This window comes from Oncorhynchus kisutch, linkage group LG25, assembly GCF_002021735.2.
Source record: "Oncorhynchus kisutch isolate 150728-3 linkage group LG25, Okis_V2, whole genome shotgun sequence".
NCBI classification, from domain to species: Eukaryota; Metazoa; Chordata; class Actinopteri; order Salmoniformes; family Salmonidae; genus Oncorhynchus; species Oncorhynchus kisutch.
In genome coordinates this window covers 8,736,530-8,750,237 of record NC_034198.2, presented here as the reverse complement: position 1 = coordinate 8,750,237, position 13,708 = coordinate 8,736,530, and the positions used below count along the sequence as shown (strand labels likewise).

At 43.1% G+C, this 13,708-nt stretch overlaps 1 protein-coding gene across 2 annotated transcripts in view; it reads right to left on the bottom strand.

The window, feature by feature from the left end:
- The window catches only part of LOC109870593 (rab11 family-interacting protein 3-like), a 98,237-nt gene that overhangs the window by 21,025 nt on the left and 63,504 nt on the right, over window positions 1-13,708 (bottom strand). The window contains exons 5-9 of one of the 2 annotated variants that reach the window (XM_031804968.1): window positions 11,655-11,858; window positions 9,226-9,363; window positions 4,260-4,295; window positions 3,990-4,080; window positions 3,398-3,642 (exon numbers count right to left, since the gene is read on the bottom strand). In XM_031804968.1, coding sequence (XP_031660828.1) covers window positions 3,398-3,642; window positions 3,990-4,080; window positions 4,260-4,295; window positions 9,226-9,363; window positions 11,655-11,858 — 714 coding nt within the window. The remainder of the gene's footprint in view (window positions 1-3,397; window positions 3,643-3,989; window positions 4,081-4,259; window positions 4,296-9,225; window positions 9,364-11,654; window positions 11,859-13,708) is intronic. The other variant, XM_020461167.2, reaches the window with a different exon arrangement.

Genomic DNA, 13,708 nt, shown 5'->3' with positions numbered 1-13,708 from the left:
TAAGGCAAAGGGTGTCTACTTTGAAGAATCTAAAATATATTTTGATTTTTAAAACTTTTTGGGTTACTACATGATTCCATATGTGTAATTTCATAGTTTTGATGTCTTCACTACTATTCTACAATGTAGAAAATAGTAAAAAATAAAGAAAAACCCTTGAATGAGCAGGTGTGTCCAAACTTTTTACTGGTACTGTACATATCCCAACCAGAAGCCATGGATTACAGGCAACATCCGCACCGAGATAAAGGCTAGAGCTGCCGCTTTCAAGGAGCAGGACACTAATCCGGACACTAACAAGAAATCCCGCTATGCCCTCCGACAAACCATCAAACAGGCAAAGTGTCAATACAGGACTAAGAATGAGTCCTACTACACCGGCTCTGATGCTCGTCGGATGTGGCAGGGCTTGCAAACTATTACGGACTACAAAGGGAAACCCAGCCACGAGCTGCCCAGTGTTGCGAGCCTACCAGACGAGCTAAATGCCTTTTAGAATTTCTTTGAGGCAAACAACACTGAAGTATGCATGAGAGCACCAGCTGTTCCGGACGACTGTGTGATCACGCTCTCCTTAGCCAATGTGAGCAAGACCTTTAAACAGGTCAACATTCACAAGGCCACGGGGCCAGATGGCTTACCAGGACGCGTACTCAGAGCATGCGCGGACCAACTGGCAAGTGTCTTCACTGACATTTTCAACCTCTCCCTGCCCGAGTCTGTAAAACCTACATGTTTCAAGCAGACCACCATAGTCCCTGAGCCCAAGAAAGTGAAGGTAACATGCTTAAATGACTTCTGCCCCGTAGCACTCACGTTGTTAGCCATGAAGTGCTTAAAACGGCTGGTCATGGCTCACAAAACCAACATTCCAGAAACCCTAGACCCACTTCCATTCGCATACCACCCCAACAGATCCACAGATGAAAAAATCTCAATCGCAGTCCACACTGCCCTTTCCCACTTGGACAAAAGGAACACCTATGTGAGAATGCTATTCATTGACTACAGCTCAGCATTCAACACCATAGTGCCCTCAAAGCTCATCACTAAGCTAAGGACCCTGCAGAGAACTAAACACCTTTCTCTGCAACTGGAACCTGGACTTCCTGACAGGCCTCCCCCAGGTGGAAAGGGTAGGCAACAACACACCTACCACGCTGATCGTCAACACGGGGGCCCCTCAGGGATGCGTTCTTATTCCCCTCCTGTACTCCCTGTTCACTCAGGGCTGAGCGGCCTGATCACCGACAATGATGAGACAGGCTATAGGGAGGAGGTGAGAGACCTGGCAGTGTTGTACAACCTGGAGCAGGTCGAGAGTTTCAAGTTCCTTGATGTCCACATCACCAACAAACTATGGTCCAAACACACCAAGACAGTCATGAAGAGGGCACGACAACACCTTTTCCCCCTCAGGAGACTGAAAAGTTTTGGCATGGGTCCCCAGATCCTAAAAAAGCTTTACACCTGCACCATCGAGAGAATCTTGACTGGTTATATCATCGCCTGGTGTGGTTACTGCTTGGCATCCGACCGCAAGGCGCTAAAGAGGGTAGTGCGTATGGACCAGTATATCACTGGGGCCAAGCTTCCTGCTATCCAGGACAAGCTTCCTGCCATACTAGGCAGTGTCAGAGGAAGGCCCAAAAACTTGTCAAAGACTCCAGTCACCCAAGTCATAGACTGTTCTCTATGCTACCGCACGGAAAGCGGTACCGAAGCGCCAAGTCTAGGTCCAAAAGGCTCCTTAACAGCTTCTACCCCCAAGCCATAAGACTAGCCACCCGGACTATTTATATTGATCCCCCCTTTTGTTTTTACACTGCTGCTACACTCGCTGTCACTTTACCCTTACCTACATGTACAAATTACCTAGACTAACCTATAGCCCCGCACATTGACTCGGTACCGGTACCCCCTGTTTATAGCCTTTATTATTGTAATTTGTGTTACTTTTTTATTTAATTTTTTACTTTAGTTTATTTAGTCAATATTTTCTTAACTCTATTTATTGAACTGCATTGTTGGTTAAGGGCTCATAAGTAAGCATTTCACGGTAAAGTCTACTACACCTGTTGTATTCGGTGCATGTGACAAATACAATTTGATTTGATTTTAATGTGTTTGGATCAATATATTAAAATTATTCATTCAACAAATAAAAATAATTCCTATTCTGTTCCATACACTGACATTCACAGCTGAGCAGACACAGCACAACAAAACTAAGCTGCTGTGACACTGATGTGACTACTCTACAAAAAGATTACTGCTTTGAACTCAAAGGATTTGCAAGGGTCAGTGGTACTCTAGACCAGTAGGAGGCAGTGATGTCCCACAGTGCAATTGACAAACACAGACAATTGCACTGTTCACAATCACAGCCTCTAAAGGCCTATGCAACAGGCACAAGTGCTGGCCACCCTCGCTATATTTGTATATCGCTTCATACTCGTCGCCAAACCCACTGGCTCCATGTCATCTACAAGACCCTGCTAGGTAAAGTCCCCCCTTATCTCAGCTCGCTGGTCACCATAGCATCACCGACCCGTAGCACACGCTCCAGCAGGTATATCTCTCTGGTCACCCCCAAAACCAATTTTTTCTTTGGCCGTCTCTCCTTCCAGTTCTCTGCTGCCAATGACTGGAACGAACTACAAAAATCTCTGAAACTGTAAACACTTATCTCCAGCACTAGCTTTAAGCACCAGCTGTCAGAGCAGCTCACAGATTACTGCACCTGTACATAGCCCACCTATAATTTAGCCCAAACAACTACCTCTTTCCCTACTGTATTTATTTTATTTATTTATTTTGCTCCTTTGCACCCCATTCTTTTTTATTTCTACTTTGCACATTCTTCCACTGCAAATCTACCATTCCAGTGTTTTACTTGCTATATTGTATTTACTTTGCCACCATATGGCCTTTTTTTTGCCTTTACCTCCCTTATCTCACCTCATTTGCTCACATCGTATATAGACTTTTAGTTTCTACTGTATTATTGACTGTATGTTTGTTTTACTGCATCCAACTCTGTGTCGTTGTATGTGTCGAACTGCTTTGCTTTATCTTGGCCAGGTCGCAATTGTAAATTAGAACTTGTTCTCAACTTGCCTACCTGGTTAAATAAAGGTGAAATAAAATAAAGAATAAATAAATATAAATATTGAGTTGCTTGCATGCACCTGGCCTATGGGTCATCCATCCAATTCATTCCCATCTCTCCATACTCACATACACAGTGCAGATATACATAAACACCTGCCCCAGGTCCCCAATACACTTACAGACATACAAACAGACCTGCCCTATTAGCTTCTATAAGTCAACTTATTGTAGTTCTCACACATGCACACACACAACCGACACACACTCACCCCATACCACTGACCTAGCTTGCAGGTTCTCCAGCTCCAGGCTCCTCTCCCGCTCCAGCTTGGAGAGGGCGTCTTTGTGGCGGCGGGTCTCCTGGTGGAAGTGGTCGTCAGCGTGGAGCTCCTGCTCCTTGAGCTGCTCCTCTAGGGCATTAGCCCGGTGCACCAGCTGCAGGTTCTCTTGGCGGAGCCGTGTGTGCTGCTCCCCGCTGGCCTCCGAGTCCTTCTCCAGCTCTGCTGCACGACGCTCCAGCAGGAGCACCTGGGAGAGGGACGGGGTGAGGGTTAGAACAGAGCAGTGCTGTTTGTTTAATAGGAGGGGGGGGGGGGGGGGGGCGCTAATCTTCAGAGTCTTTACAAGGTGTTATGTGGTACAACAGTGTGTGGAACTGACATGTTTTTTGTAGCATTTAAGTGATGTTATTGAGAACTAAATGATATTTTCTTTGATGTTCAGTGCTGTATAATATGGTGCTATTGCGCTGGTTGATTCTGAACTCTTTCTTTACATTAATATTCAGTGCTGTATACTGCTGTTTGATACTGTTGATAAACTCTGTATGATGCTGTATAATGTTATGATGCCGTGTTGTGATGTTGAACTCTGACCTTCTCAGTGATGTCGGTGTCGGCCAGATCCAGTATGTCCCGGGACAGTTCGCCCATGCTGTCCAGCGTCACGGAGCTGTTCCGGAGGTGACTGGAACACCGGAGAGGAAATATGATAAATGGTTTTAATGGTTGCTAATCCACACCAGCTACAATTTCAAGATAAGTCAAGATAGCTTGTTATGTTTATCCCAAAAATACAACATATTTTCACATTCAATTTAAAATAATATTCTACAGAATTAATTCAACGAATACATTTTGACCTACCGTGCTACTTTCTTGCTGGACAGCCTCTTGCTGGAGCTGAATGGAAGCCAGACAGGAAACCAGTCAGGAAGAGAGAAAGTATAAGAGGAAAGAGACACTGTCCATCTCCTAGTGTCCCGCTTTCCTACTCCCCACCCCCTCATCCCTCGCTCCAAAAAGCAGAGAGGTTGTTATAATGAGAGGATAGGCTCCTAAAGTATGGTACATGTTCACATGCACATCGGAGTACTCACACACGCAACCAGGGTCATTGGGGTCATTAGGGCACTCAACAGAAGTTGTTTTAAAATGTGTTGCAACAGGAAACGAACATGCGTGTTTCTTATTGGACACGTGTGAGGCAGGCCTAGTCCCTCCCTGTTTACAGTCGATTTTCTTATGTTATGTGCTTAATGATCACAACCCAGGCACAAAAATATATATTATTTATCAGCACTCATTGAACAGGCACAAGATGATTAAGTCTATTTGTAAGGTTGCAATGGAATACTTGAAATGGAACATGAGAGCAATCACATAAACCATACACCAATCCTAATTTTATCTCGGCAGGCTTTTTATTTGAGAGAAACGGTGGTGTAGTTGACCCTGCTCAGTCAATCGACTGCTCTTCCCTCTGCCAGCTTTTAGCTGACTCGACGGTTAACCCGTCAACTTCTAGAGAATGTTTGTTTTCATTTCAATAATTTACTATCTGTGATTTGCTTTATGCCTGCTTAAGATTGATGTAAAAAAAAAAAAAATATCAGCTGGATCTGATATGCTTTTGATCCATTTTTACTGCAGCTCTCTGACCCCCTGATTGCTGATTCATTAACCCATATTTCTAACCTGACGATTATATCTGGTGCTGTCCCCAAGGTTTGGAAGGAGGCCCATGTACTCCACCTTCACAAAGGTGGTGACCCTTGTGACCTAAATAATTATTGGCCTATTTCTAAACTTTCTTGCCTAGCTAAAATATTAGAGTCCTTGATTCATTCTCAGCTAAGATCTTTCTTATCTTTGAAATATATTCTAAATGTACATCAGTTGGGTTTTAAACCAGATCATATAGCACTATCTCTGCTGCCTCCCTAGTTATAAATGTGGTTAACTGTACTGATAAAAGGCAACATTGTGCGGCCCTCTTCATTGACATGAAGAGGGCAGCACTATACACACACGTACACATGGATTTTGTGTTGTAGATATGTGGTAGTGGAGTATGGGCCTGAGTGCACACATTTAGTGTGTTGTGAATTCTGTAATGAATGTATTGTAATGTTTTTTAAATTGTATAACTGCCTTAATTTTGAGGGACCCCAGGAAGGGATCCATAATAAATTCAAATGTCAAAGGCTTTCGATACTGTTGATCACTCACTGCTAATTCAGAGGCTTTCTTCAAATTGGCCTAGACAAGGCTGCATGTACAGTGCCTTGCGAAAGTATTCGGACCCCTTGAACTTTGCGACCTGTTGCTACATTTCAGGCTTCAAACATAAAGATATAAAACTGTATTTTTTTGTGAAGAATCAACAACAAGTGGGACACAATCATGAAGTGGAACGACATTTATTGGATATTTCAAACTTTTTTAACAAATCAAAAACAGAAAAATTGGGCGTGCAAAATTATTCAGCCCCCTTAAGTTAATACTTTGTAGCGCCACCTTTTGCTGCGATTACAGCTGTAAGTCGCTTGGGGTATGTCTCTATCAGTTTTGCACATCGAGAGACTGACCTTTTTTCCCCTTCCTCCTTCAAAACAGCTCGAGCTCAGTGAGGTTGGATGGAGAGCATTTGTGAACAGCAGTTTTCAGTTCTTTCCACAGATTCTTGATTGGATTCAGGTCTGGACTTTGACTTGGCCATTCTAACACCTGGATATGTTTATTTTTGAACCATTCCACTGTAGATTTTGCTTTATGTTTTGGAGCATTGTCTTGTTGGAAGACAAATCTCCGTCCCAGTCTCAGGTCTTTTGCAGACTCCATCAGGTTTTCTTCCAGAATGGTCCTGTATTTGGCTCCATCCATCTTCCCATCAATTTTAACCATCTTCCCTGTCCCTGCTGAAGAAAAGCAGGCCCAAACCATGATGCTGCCACCACCATGTTTGACAGTGGGGATGGTGTGTTCAGGGTGATGAGCTGTGTTGCTTTTACGCCAAACATAACGTTTTGCATTGTTGCCAAAAAGTTCAATTTTGGTTTCATCTGACCAGAGCACCTTCTTCCACATGTTTGGTGTGTCTCCCAGGTGGCTTGTGGCAAACTTTAAACAACACTTTTTATGGATATCTTTAAGAAATGGCTTTCTTCTTGCCACTCTTCCATAAAGGCCAGATTTGTGCAATATACGACTGATTGTTGTCCTATGGACAGAGTCTCCCACCTCAGCTGTAGATCTCTGCAGTTCATCCAGAGTGATCATGGGCCTCTTGGCTGCATCTCTGATCAGTCTTCTCCTTGTATGAGCTGAAAGTTTAGAGGGACGGCCAGGTCTTGGTAGATTTGCAGTGGTCTGATACTCCTTCCATTTCAATATTATCGCTTGCACAGTGCTCCTTGGGATGTTTAAAGCTTGGGAAATGTTTTTGTATCCAAATCCGGCTTTAAACTTCTTCACAACAGTATCTCGGACCTGCCTGGTGTGTTCCTTGTTCTTCATGATGCTCTCTGCGCTTTTAACGGACCTCTGAGACTATCACAGTGCAGGTGCATTTATACGGAGACTTGATTACACACAGGTGGATTGTATTTATCATCATTAGTCATTTAGGTCAACATTGGATCATTCAGACATCCTCACTGAACTTCTGGAGAGAGTTTGCTGCACTGAAAGTAAAGGGGCTGAATAATTTTGCACGCCCAATTTTTCAGTTTTTGATTTGTTAAAAAAGTTTGAAATATCCAATAAATGTCGTTCCACTTCATGATTGTGTCCCACTTGTTGTTGATTCTTCACAAAGAAATACAGTTTTATATATTTATGTTTGAAGCCTGAAATGTGGCAAAAGGTCGCAAAGTTCAAGGGGGGCGAATACTTTCGCAAGGCACTGTAACTGGTTAAAAAATGACTTAACAGATAGATCCCCATTAGCTGCTGCTTTTGCAACAGCTAATGGGGATCCTAATAAAATACCAAAAATGTATATCTACTGATGGTGTTAAATCAGGTTTTCTGGATATTACGAAAGGTGTACCTCAGAGGTCGATTCATGGTCCTGTACTTTTTACTGTTTAGATTAACAATATCGAGTTGTCTGTAAAAAATTGTAACCTGCACTTGTATGCCGATTATACTGTTGTGTGTGCTATTGCCCCCACGGTTGACCATGCTCTATCTGAACTACAGACTGCCTTCCTTGTATTAGAAAAAAAAAACAGAAATGTGTACTGAATGCTGATAAAACTAAGTATATACTGTTCTCTAGAGCGCGTAAAAATAAGTCTGATGATTTAAGCATATGTATTTTGGATGGTGTCCATATTGATCGTGTCCATGCTTACAAATAACTGGGCATTTGGATAGATGAAAAGCTGTCGTTTAAAAAGCATATTGCTGAGTTAGTTAAGAAGCTGAGAATAAAAATGGCATTTTTCTATAGAAAAAGGTCCTACCTCTCGCTAAATAGTACAAAGCAGATCATTCAGTTGACGTTCGTATTTGTCCAAGACTATGGTGATATCATCTATATGAATGCAGCTGACACTTCAGCTGTTAGATGCAGTTTATCATAGCACACTGCACTGTAAATCGGGGAAACATTTTGGTTCTCATCACTGCATTCACTGCAACCAGAAAGTTGGTGAGCCCTCTTTGATGTCACTTAGCTTGATACATTGCTATGTGTTCCTTTATAAAGCCCTTTTACAAAAAGTCCCACTATACCTAACATCATTACTAAACTTTAGATTACACGAGTTACCACGCCCGGCCTCTGGGATGGCTAACTGTGGAAATTCCTTTGGTCTCTATTGAGTTAGATAAATTAGCTTTAAGTTTTCTTGCACCTTATTTGTGGAACAATCTTTCTTAAATTTGAGGTTCTGGTGGCTCATTCAGAAGGCTGATTGAGAACTTTATTACTGACGAAAGTGTGTTTTTAACGACTGTGTTTTTCTTTCAGCTTGCATTTTGTATTTATATTTTGATGTGTGTATTTTCTGTAATTTAGGGCTCATCTGTAAGAGACCTTGATCTGTGTGACTCCCTGATAAAACAAAAGGTTCAAACCATTGCAATTGACATTACTCACCTGTGAAGTTATTTCAGATTTAGCATTCTTTTTTAAATCTTTATTTTTTTACATTTGTCACTGCACAGATGGAATTCTTTCCATGAGCTTGACAGGATGTGAGATACAGTATGTATGTATGAAACGTATAAGTCATGCACTGATATGAGCAATGGGAACTCTGTGCAAACCTTCTGTTGGCCACATAGCACCAACAGCTAGAGAAAAGCATGACAGTCCACCAAACTCAGTTTAAAAACAACTATGCCCTTTAACCTTATGAATCCTATTATAACAATACAGTACAGATACAATGAGCAAGCCTGAGTTTGAGTGAGAGGTTCTCCCCAAAACAAGCTGAGTCAAGCCAAACACCACAACTCACACACAAACGTGCACTGAAGAGTGAAGATGAGTAGAGCGAGTGAGATATGTGTGACGAACCTATTCAAAAACACCATCATAATCTGTGCATGTGTCTGTCTATTTGACATTAAACACAGCACGCATGTGTGCATCTTACCAATTGAACATAACAGGACAGCACATGCACAGACAACTAAAGTAATGCGTGTTTCCTTGTCAACACTGCAATACACACACACACACACACACACACACACACACACACACACACACACACACACACACACACACACACACACACACACACACACACACACACACACACACACACACACACACACACACACGGGTAACCTTAGTGATGGTGAGAAGTGTTACCTATTCATCTCTAGGAAATTGAGGCGAGTGGAGAGGTCCTCCAGGCGAGAGATTTGTTTGTGACATTGGTTACAGAAAAAGTCCAGCACCTCCTCCCTAAGGAAGCTCTGAAAGCTTGCAGGGAGAGTAGTTGGGGCGCTGGGGAGAGGAAGAGAGGGGGGGAAAGGAGAGGGAGTGAGTGACAGAAAAGTGGGGTGCACAGTGAGGAAGCTTTGGGGATCAAGAGCGCAGGATTATCAGAGTTTGTGAAAAGTGAGACAAATTGGGCTGTGGGGTTTACTGAAAGGTTGGATTCCATCTAAGCGTTGTTGCATCCGAGGTTTTGTCCTGTCATTGGGCTCACTTTAATACACTGAGTGTACAAAACATTAAGAACACCTGCTCTTTCATTGACATCGATTGACCAGGTGAATACAGGTGAAAGTTATGATCCCTTATTGATGTCACTTGTTAAATCCACTTCAAATCAGTGTAGCTTAAGGAGAGAAGACCGGTTAAAAGAAGGATTTTTAAGCCTTGAGACAATTGAGACATGGATTGTGTATGTGTGCCATTCAGAGGGTGAGTGGGCAAGACAAAAGATTTAAGTGCCTTTGAACCGGGTATGGTAGTAGGTGCCAGACGCACCGGTTTGTGTCAAGAACTGCAACGCTGCTGGGTTTTTCACACTCAACAATTTCCTGTGTGTATCAAGAATGGTCCACCACCCAAAGAACATCCAGCCAACTTGACACAACTGTGGGAAGAATTGGTGTCAACATGGGCCAGCATCCCTGTGGAATGCGTTCAACACCTAATAGAGTCCATTCCCTGATGACTTTGAGGCTGTTCTGAGTGCAAAAGGTGGGTGTGCAACTCAATATCAGGAAGGTATAGTGAAGGACACTAATGTGAAGTAACAGCTGCAGTAGGTTATGTATGTGTGTGTTGCAGTAGTAGTGACGCAACAGTGTGTTTGTAGACAGAGTGACAGTGAAGCAGCAGTGTACCGTCTCTAGGTGTGTGTGTTTGTCTTGTAAGACGAGGAGAGTGGTTAACATCCTGTGTGTACAGAGGTGTCGTTTACACACATCTGTGTGAAAGTGGTCAGATCAATTTTACACTTCAGCTTTGACCAGTAGTACGTCTCTTGGCATCACAGCACTGCACTAACCACAATGCTCCTGCAACACACTGTAAATCACAATGGACTGATTCAAACTCGCTTAGTGCCCATTAATTCTAGTTGGAAGGAAGTTATGGTTGTAACGTTGAATTACAGAGGGGAACAAAGGTTTAGTATTACTTGTAACTCAGAAGGAATCAATAAAGCCAAGCCATTTAGGCCATCTTATTTACATATTGTGACCGAGAGAGAAAATCTAGGTAGTTAGCTAGCTAAGAGCTTGGGAAAATATCAAGCAAACAGGAATTACGCATTATCCGGCTTAGCGTCTCTGATGAAAACAAAGCGTAAGAGAAGAAGGGGGTGGAATGACCGCAGAAAAACGAGAGGAAGTGCTCAGGAGTGTTCAGGCAGAGCAGTACCGTGTCAGAGGAAGGCGAGAGGGGAGTGAGTGTTCTGGTGTGGTCAGGTGAAACAGACACTTATCCATATTGGCCGCCTCAACCCGCAGCTTTGTTAGGCAGCATATGGAAAGCCTGTAATTTTCAATTTTGTCTGAATTCCATTCCAGAAACATGGCTCTGTTTGCCCTTGATAACTTGCCCTTGCAAACTCAAGGGGACTGGATGTGTGAAAGTATATGGTGTGAAGTAGCTCTGCCTGCCCTTCAAACCATTTTTTAAAAAATAAATAAGTTTGCACCATATTGCTTTCACCTGCCTAGTCCTTTCAGATACCTCAGAGCGAGCAATGAAGGGCAGAGAGAAGGGAGCAAGTTTTTCCATCCAGTGTCCTCAGTTTCACTGAGTAAGCAGCAACAGGGAGAGAGAGTGTGAGTAAGTGAACTTTGCCCATGTTCCCTTTTATCTCACCCTTCAGGAACAGGAGGCAGCAGGGGTGGAATGGGAAGGACGTCTCCAGAGAGTCCTTGTCATGTTTGACCTCCAGTCTTTCCAAACATATAGCCAGTCAGTCTGGTTATAACAGCACCGGGGGAGGTTGTGACTGTTAAAATGTAGCTAATTAAATCTACCCTGCTACTCTATCCAGCAGGACAACAATTTCCCTGTTCCCAGACAGGAGCCAATGACAAAGACTACTAACAACTGTGTTTGACTTTAGAGGTGATATCCTAGGATTAAATAATATTATCGTTGGCAACAATATGGCAGATACTGTGGGTGACCTTCATCCGACATGTCCGTTTTCAACTGATTAGTGGTACTAAGTCTAGCCTACATATTCCTATACATCACAGTCGTACTTGGAGTGCTTAGTTGGTGTGGGCCATTGACTGTGTCCGTTCTTTAAGGGTGGTCTGTACCTGGGAGAGAGTAGCATTGAGGAGCATTTGTTCTGGTCCAGAGTCTGGAGGTGGGACGAGTCTCCCTCTCCATCTGTCCCCTCCTCAGTGGTGTCCAGCAGCAGCTCCGAGGTGTTGCTTTCCCCAAAGTCCTCAAAGTTCTCCTCCTCCCTGCCGATCACTGTCACCAGGGAGAGGCTGTGCAGCTCTGAGCTCAAGGAGAACCTGAGGGAGAGAGGGAACAAGAATGAGTGTGTATAAAAGAGAGAAAGAGAAAAATAGGATAATAATAGCCCTTCAGGTACACACAGCAAACCTATTTAAAAAAGTATTTTCCTGCACTTAGCCAATTTAGGAGGAACTGGATTCTGTGTGAATGTTGTCAGGGGTGGAAATGCAGGTACATGCTGGTACACCTTGTTTGATCATTTACAGGCTTCATGGTTTGTGGTTCTATGCATCTACAATATCTACAAAATATTCAGACCCCTTGACTTTTTCCACATTCTGTTACGTTGCAGCCTTATTCAAAAATGTATAAAAAAAAAAATTTGGCAACCATCAACACACAATACCCCATAATCACAAAGCGAAAACAGGTTTTTAGAAATGTTTGCAAATCTGTACAAAATAAACCCAGAAATACCTAATTTACATAAGTATTCAGACCCTTTGCTATGAGACTCGAAATTGAGCTTAGATGCATCCTGTTTCCATTGACCATCCTTGAGATGTTTCTACAACTTGATTGGAGTCCACCTGTGGGAAATTCAATTGATTGGACATGATCTGGAAAGGCACACATCTGTCTATATACACAGTTGACAGTGCATGTCAGCGCAAAAACTAAGCCATGAGGTCGGAAAAATTGTCCGTAGAGCTCCGAGACAGGATTTTGTTGAGGCACAGATCTGGGGAAGGGTACCAAAAATGTATACAGCATTGAAGGTCCCCAAGAACGCAGTGGCCTCCATCATTCTTAAATGGAAGAAGTTTGGAACCACCACGACTTTTCCTAGAGCTGGCCGCACGGCCAAACTGAGCAATCAGGGAAGAAGGACCTTGGTCAGGGAGGTGACTAAGAACCCAATGGTCACTCTGACAGAGCTTCAGACTTTCTCTGTGGATATGGAAAACCTTCCAGAAGGACCACCATCTCTGCAGCACTCCACCAATCAGGCTTTAATGGCCAGACAGAAGCCACTCCTCAGTAAACGGCACATGACAGTCAGCTTAGAGTTTGCCAAAAGGCACTTAAAGAAACAAGATTCTCTGATTTGATGAAACCAAGATTGAACTCTTTGGCCTGAATGCCAAGAGTTATGTCTGAAGGAAACCTGGCACCATCCCTACGGCGAAGCATGGTGGCGGCAGCATCATGCTGTGGGGATGTTTTTCAACAGCAGGGAGACTAGTGAGGATAGAGGCAAAGATGAACAGAGGAAAGTACAGCAAGATCCTTGATGAAAACCTGCTCGAGAGTGCTCAGGATCTCAGGCAGGGATGAAGGTTCACCTTCCAACAGGACAACGACCCTAAGCACACAGCCATGACAACGCAGGAGTGGCTTCGGGACAAGTCTCTGAATGTCCTTGAATGGCCCAGCCAGAGCCTGCACTTGAACCCGATTGAACATCTCTGGAGAGACCTGAAAATAGCTGTGCAGCAACGTTCCCCATCCAACCTGACAGAGCTTAAGAGAATCTGCAGAGGAGAATGGAATAAACTCCCCAAATACAGCTGTGCTAAGCTTGTAGTGTCATACCCAATAAGACTCAAGGCTGTAATCGCTGCCAAATGTGCGTCAACAAAGTACTGAGTAAAGGGTCTGAATACTTGTGCGAATGTAATATTTAAGTTTCTTATTTTTAATAGATTTGCAAAAAATTCTAAAAACCTATTTTTGCTTTTCATTATGGGGTATTGTGTGAAGATCGATGAAGGGAAAAAATTATTTTATCCATTTTAGAATAAGGCTGTAAGGTAACAACATGTGGAAAAAGTCAAGGGGTCTGAATACTTTCCGAATGCACTGTACATGTATGTGTGATTGTGAACAGCCCGTTCCACAAATC